Below are 7,101 nucleotides of genomic sequence, written 5' to 3'. Positions count from 1 at the left end.
ATCAAGATACTGAAGATACAGATACTTTTGAAACCTAATATGCACAAGGCTCTAGGTTCAATCCCCAGGATCACAAACAAAAAGAGAATAAGGAAGAAAAGCAGGAAGGGAGGAGGAAGGTGCAGCAGCGGCAAGGATGCCACACCCACGAAGGGTTAAGTTCCCTCTGAAAGCAGGAACCCACCTGCTGCTCCATTAAAAGTATGAGCTACCAAGTGCTAAGGAAATAACATGACAATATGCTACTGAAAGCAGAAAAGAGAACTCTACTCTGCTGACCAGAAAAAAACAAAGGATGCCTTTCCCTGTATTTGATCAAGTGACTTTTTAGCCCTGGAAGAGTATTCTGACCCAGGAAGGTTACTGCCAGCAGGTGAGCAACAGCCAGCTCAGGCCACCCTCTGCTCACTTTTGAATGCAGATTTCAGGAGGAAACCTGGGCTCCTAAAGAGAAGGAACCACGTGAGTACTGGGTCTGCCATCTTCTGCATACTTACATTGTTGATCAGGTAGACGCCCCGCCCCCTAGAAGAGGCCACTGGTTTTACTATCCAAGGTCCCCGGTCCTTTGAATATGAATCTGCTCAAATATTGGGAGATAAAAAAAGGGGAGAGAGAAACAAAGAGAAAGAAGGAACATGAGTTTATTATCTTAAGTTCCCATAATGGTTATCTATTCAGGTACCCAAAGAAGCTTCCAAATTTCTAGCTGGAAGGCAGTAGCTAAAATTATCTGTAATTTCGGACTAGCCTTAAAAAGTAAAATAGCCAGAAGGGGAGAAGGAGAGGAGGAGAAAACAGGATAGCAAAATTACTCACATAATTATTTCTTCCACCATTTCCTCTCTTTCTTAAATAAGAGGATGAAAACAAGGCCAAACCTCTGTGTTGAGTCTATTACTGTCACTAACCACCTTTGGGAATCTGAAATTCTCTGTTAAACAAAGGACCTTTAGCAAACAGTGACAATGCAAGTCAAAAGTCAGATCTCCTGGTATAGTTACATTCCTCAAATAATTTCTCAAAGCTTTCAAAAAAATAATCCCCTTAAATAATCCCCTTGCACTTGCAAAGTGCAAGGGGTGAGGACACACAATAATTCAAAGGTGGGTACAAGGAACCATTTGCTTCCGTCCTTCCCCAAGTTCACGTGTACAATTTAAACATCTTTGGGTCATGAGAAGAAAACAGACAATTGATAATAGGAATCCCAAAGGCTTGCACAGGGGTAGGGAGTGGGAGCAGACGGCTCTGTCTTCCACTTGGGGAATGTCAGAGGACATGGGGAGGAGAGGACTGAGGGTGCTGATGAGTTCTCATATCCCAGCCTAGAGAGAGGGATGTACTAGCCCTCTCCAGTAGGGGCTGGGGCTGGGTGGCAGGGGGTGGCAGGGTGGGGGGCAGTGAAAGATGGAAATTAATGTGTTGTTATTTCTTTATATTTTTCTTTCTATGAAAGAATAGACAGGAAAAGAATAGATTTGTTAAGAAATAAATAAACTTGCAAATAAATACAAGTGCTTCAGAGCAGATCACACAAAACTTCCTTTTTCAAAGTACCTCGGTTGCTTTACATCAGAGTATTACCATTTTATCTAGAACACAAGAGCATAATCCCAATAAAGTTCCCTAAAGTTTATGTTTCTCTGGTTTGAGTTATTAAAAGGCAAGTGCATCCCCCTGTGTGCTTATTCACAACTCTCCTCCCCCAAATAAGCACACCACTTCCCCCTGTCCTGAAAGGGGCCTGCAGCAGGCAGCTTGCGCCAGCAATCCCAGGACAGCTTCCCTCTCTGGGTCACTTGCCAGCAACTACTGCCTCCTTTTCTTCCCTCTCCCTGCCAAATAGTCTCTTTGAGGCCTCCCAACAGGAACTTGAGTCTGTTAGTCTTGATGTAATTTAACAAAATTAGAAAAAAACATGTACCACACAGAATCTAAACCTCAGAGTTCTTCTTCCAGAACCAAATCCACTACTCGTTCTAGTCATACACATATGAAATGCTGTATGTGTAAGATTATAGAATGCTGCATGATTGTAGCAAAAGATTAATTAAATATACTATATTACATCCATGGGAGGTCGGCAAACTGTTTGTAAAAAGCCAGGTGTAAACATTTTTGGGCCCTGTGGACCATGCACACTCTCTGCCACTGTAGCCTGAAAACAGCAAATATGTTAAAAAAAAAAAAAAAAAGGATGTGGCTATGTGCCCATAAAACTTTATTTTGTACAAACTGAATTTCATACAATTTGCACATCAAAAATTTTGTTTTTCTTTTGATTTTTTTTTTCGATCACTTCAAAGTGTAAAAATCACTCTTAGTTCAAGGATGCCCCCCAAACAGGTGCACAACTGATCTGACTCAAGGGCTGTAATTTGCAGAAGCCTGATCTATAGAATATTAAACATGCAAAATGAGAACAGTATTAATTAACTGATACAGAATGATTGCAAAGATAGACTTGTCAGTGAAAAAAGCGAGATGCAAGACAATGTGAATTTTATGCTCACCTCTGTTCATACACACAAACTATTTGCTAGTAAATGCCAACAATGTCTCTAGAAGGACATGATTAGAATTAGGGAGAACTAGGTGACTAAGGCACAGGAGGAGACAGGCTTTTCACTGATTGCTGTTTTATATATTTTATATCATGAATCTTTTAAAAATACAATTCATATAATTTTAAAGTCCTGCTATAGAAGACAGGTTTATAGTTAGAGAAGTCAAAAAGTCAAATCTCCGTAAAATGAGGCCAATGAGTCTATTTTTTATTGTGCCATATCTCCCAGATTTTTGAGACAATGGACTGACTGAACACAGGACAAGCTTTTATTATTAAAGCAAAAATGTAAAAATTTTCTAAGCTTCGTTCGTTAATTCAATAGCTCTAATATCCAATTTGTGTCAATCAGTTTGCTAAGCAAGAGTCATATAGTAGTGGGCCTTTGTCCTCACAAAGATAGATTAGCAGAAGGACAGCCATGAAATAAGTAATTACAGTGACTCAGAGTGAAGAAGTGTCTGGTGCTATAAAAATGGAGACAGCATGCCCAGGGAGGGGAAGGTCCAGCCACATGTGAGTGTTCCACCTAACGTGTGTATAATCAATCTGCTTCATTACTGTCATGTTGTCAAAATTCTAAATATCAAAGACTTGTGTTCTATGCTGGAATTTTCACCTTGGTTTGTGATATTTCTGAATAAGGATCAATTTATTTCACAAGTGCTAAAAATGTGAGCAGGAAGCAAGAAACATTCAAGGCAAAGGCAGAGCCCAGGACTAGAGTGTCTGCCTGGATGAAGATGCTCTAGACAAGCTCTGTAGACTTTGCAGTGCCTTGCTGTCCTACAGTGGCAGCGTGCTCAACACAACAGAGAAACAAGGCAGGAGGAGAAAGATCCTTCTACCACCAGCTTTCCAAGCATATGACAACACAGGTAATTTGTGTAAACTGCCTACTCTGTTCTTTAATAAGGGGTTTCATCTGATTTTCTAAGACTTCTTATAACTCTATAAAGTTATGATCTCAGAAATTTACTCACTGCTTTGAAATCCCAGGTATCTGTAATGAATTAGCTAATATCAAAATTTTGCACAGATCTTAAAATCATTTCTCAGCCTCTTTTCTAACAAGAGATGGCCACAGAGCATAATTCTGGGGGAAGTTTGACTTTTTTTACTGGTGTCAGCCCATCTTCTTTCTGCTTAAAAGCTACCCTTTAGGGCAAGTGGCTGGAGTTGGTCAGGTTCTTCAGGGTTATAGACCTTCAATTCTTCTAAACACCATACATAACTGGCGAGGGGAGGCAGGAGCCCGAGAAGGCCTGCAATGTATTCCAATCCCGAGGCTCTAATTACTGGGAACACTTTAGGGAGTACCCAGGCTTCTACATCTCTGGACACAATGGCTGGTGTCTGGACTAGATCTCTGCAATGACAGATTAAGGTTTTCTCTTCTTAGGACAAAAACTTAAGTTCACAAGATCCCCTTGGTGATATTCCTAGTGTTCCTGGGCAACCCTCATGTTCAATCCTCATCAATTCTCATTCAAAGCCCCTACAGGAACCATTTCAATCCCTTTCTGCCCCTTGCAGAAACCCAAGCTCTCCTGCAGGCCCTTTACTCTTGACACAACGCCTTACAGTCCTCCTCAGTAAGAAGCTGGGAATCCCTACCCTAACCCCACTCACCTGCTTCCCTCTCCCTCTAAAATTTTATCTGGACCAGCACGTGGCCTTCTTCCTTCCCTCCCATTAGGGAAGACACGCACCTCCTGCTCCACAGCTCACTCTTCTATTCAAGCTTCCCACAAACTCTTTCCTACTCCTCTAGACCTTTGTCCCTTGCTCCTCTTTCGTCTTTCTCTCCTCCTTGGTTCTCTGTGGGGATTCTTCTTTCTTTTCTCTCTCTTTAGTAATTTCTTCCATCTGCAATCTTCAGAATCTATGTCTCTGGCCAAACTCAAAGTTGATTTAATGGCTGCCTGCAAAACATCACTACCTGTCTGCCTTACAGGCACTTCAAATCCATACCATGTGTACATTTAACCGCCTCTTGCCCTGTAACCCCTCCTCCTTCATGTGCCTGGTTATGTCGCCTTGTTAAAGACTTAATGATCCTGTGAGGACCTGGGTTCAACCCACAACACCATCCAAAAAAAATCTTCATGATCCTGGCAGGACAGTAGCACAAGGCTGAAGTCCAGGCACTCTGGAGACTGGCAGGAGGACTGCTTGAGCCCAAAAGTTTGGGCCAGTCAGGGTGACTTGGCAATCCCCTAGCTTTCTCACACTCAACCTCTGAGGCATCCTAGGCCCTGCCTCACCCTCACAACTAACAAGCCTCACTATCCTCCACTCTCCCCCCACCCGGCTGCACAGTGGAGTCCACACACTGCCCATCCACGTGGCCATGTCACCGCCACGGCTCTTAAAGCAAGTTCAGTCTGTTTAATTCCCTTCCTTCTCAAAAAATCTTCTACTGCCCATACTCAATTAAACACTAAGGCTCAGGAACACAAGAGTCATGGAAAAATGGAATTTCCAAGTGGAATATGCTAGATGGACACCAAAGGAAAAGAAGGGAACTTAAAAGAGACTTAACCAAAAATGTCTCCATGAAAGAGAAGGTGGTTTTCCCCTCTAATATTTAAAGTTGGCCACACAATCTGATGCTGTTGGATTTCTCTCAAATGAATTTTAGTGTAAAAGGCAACAGATGGTGGACAGGTGACACAGAATGCCTGGCATGCTGGGAAGACTGAAGCCAAGAAGATTCCTCTTTACTTCATGTCCTCCCGTCCTCTCTTCCGCAGGCATAGTACGTCTGCACCTGCGCTGTGGTCTTTGGGTGGCGACAACAGTGACTGGTTTGTACCAGGCATCAAGGAACCTCAACCACTTGCCTGCACTTGCGGAGTCTACATGTAGTAGCTTTGGGTCGGGGCTAATTATAATAGTAATAATGCTCCGCGTTCTAGTGACCTTCTGAACTCATGTTTGTTAAAAAGTAGAACACGCATGAATGTGACTGACAGGCTGGAGAAGCCCCTGCACTGAGAGCTTAGATTGTCAGTCACCCAAAGGCACCATCCCCTCACCTCCACAGAGTAGCAGGACTTCAGCAGAGTAAGAAAGACCAGGGAAGAAGGCTAGGGAGATTAAGACAAAATTTAGGCTTTCATAGAGAATTACTCTGGACTTGTGGAGTTCATATCTGGAACCATTTTATATTGTTGACATGTTAGCTGAAACATATTTGTACTGTCATGTTGGTTTACTTCATAATTTTTTACTTTTGTTACATAATAATATAATTAAACATAACATGAAATAGGAAATAATATTATACATATTTACTAAGCACCTATCAAGCAATCAAGCAAAAATGATCCTCCTACCTCAACCTCCTGAGGAGCTCAAATTCAGGCATGCACTATTGTACCCAACAAAAAAATTACTGACTACAAATGCTCAGCTTTGAGTGCACTCTAGCTGGAAACTCAACTTATTTATTTGGTGCTATATGACGCATTTCAGAGCCTTCAATGGGCCAACAGTGAACTGCCAGTCAATGGTCCCCACTGGAGTCACAAGTGGTATCAAAGTTCCTGACTGCTCTCTTCTTCCAAAGGATGAACACCCATCAGATGACCCAATCAGACTGGCAAGCCCAACAGAAGAACCCAAAGCCAGGGAGACTAGGAAGAGTTCTGTTACTCTCCGTACCACTTCCTCCATTCATAAAAGAGGAAGTCTCTCTTTTGGACTTATTGAGAAGAAACTTTCTGTTTGTCCTGTTTGTGTGTCTCCCCTGATGCTCCTCACAGAAGTACCCTTTCTCCCTGGTCAAGCTGGGAGTGATCACTGCAAGTATGCCACCCAGGGTGTCTCACAATGCAGCACCAGGATGGACAGATGGCATCTGAAGCTTGACCACCACAATTCCTACTTCCACCATGTACAAGCTGCAGAACTTAGGGGGAATTACTTCCCAATATATACCTTTGTCTCCTCATCTCTAAAACTCCCTCAGAGTATAGGGATTTAAAGAAGTACCTAGTAGAAAGGCAATGATCAAGTGTTAGCAACTATCATGTTGACTATTTAGTTTCTCTCCACAGACCTGCCTCAGACCTTCTTTGTATTTCTGTCTCTTCTGTGCATGAAGCTTACCCTTAAGAGTCAGGCTGTGCCCACAAGGAGGATCTGAAATAGCCCAGCTCTTCGGCCTGGGTCTAGGTAGATAATGTTACAATGAGGCAAAAGAAATAAGAAGCCAATTTTAGACCTGGATCTAGGTCAGATGTTCCTACATCATTTTACCAGTAATACAGTTGACATTTAAATCCCTATTTGACTTCCATGTGTACTTTTTTATCAGTCTGAATTCAAAGTAGAGAAGGTGGGTCTCACTGGCACTTCCAAAGCCTAACATCAAAAGATATATGATCTTGTACCTCAAAGAACAAAAATCACACAAATCCAGAAATCAATGTGCTAAGAACAATGCTTAGATGGCAAAAGAAAAAGAGACCCCCCAAAAAAGGAAGCATTGTGGTTCATATGCAAAAGTCTCAAGTGTCTACACA

General features: G+C 42.2%; 1 protein-coding gene and 1 long non-coding RNA gene across 23 annotated transcripts in view; one reads left to right on the top strand and one right to left on the bottom strand.

Moving 5' to 3' along the window:
- The window catches only part of Ttll5 (tubulin tyrosine ligase like 5), a 260,216-nt gene that overhangs the window by 221,434 nt on the left and 31,681 nt on the right, over positions 1-7,101 (bottom strand). For all 22 annotated transcript variants that reach the window (XR_005729960.2, XM_040276119.2, XM_040276121.2 and 19 more), the window contains one exon: positions 498-580. Coding sequence is in view for 21 of the 22 variants with exons in the window: in XM_040276119.2 (XP_040132053.1) it covers positions 498-580 (83 nt within the window). In the remaining variant the exon portion in view is untranslated. The remainder of the gene's footprint in view (positions 1-497; positions 581-7,101) is intronic.
- On the top strand, positions 1,410-6,864 carry LOC120886845 (uncharacterized). Its single transcript, XR_005729971.2, has 2 exons — positions 1,410-3,447; positions 5,326-6,864. It is a non-coding gene; the product is annotated as an uncharacterized LOC120886845 (long non-coding RNA).

The sequence above is a fragment of the Ictidomys tridecemlineatus genome, chromosome 5, assembly GCF_052094955.1.
Source record: "Ictidomys tridecemlineatus isolate mIctTri1 chromosome 5, mIctTri1.hap1, whole genome shotgun sequence".
NCBI lineage: Eukaryota > Metazoa > Chordata > Mammalia > Rodentia > Sciuridae > Ictidomys > Ictidomys tridecemlineatus.
The sequence above is the reverse complement of the archived record's forward strand: the minus strand, read 5'-3'. Positions and strand labels throughout refer to the sequence as shown.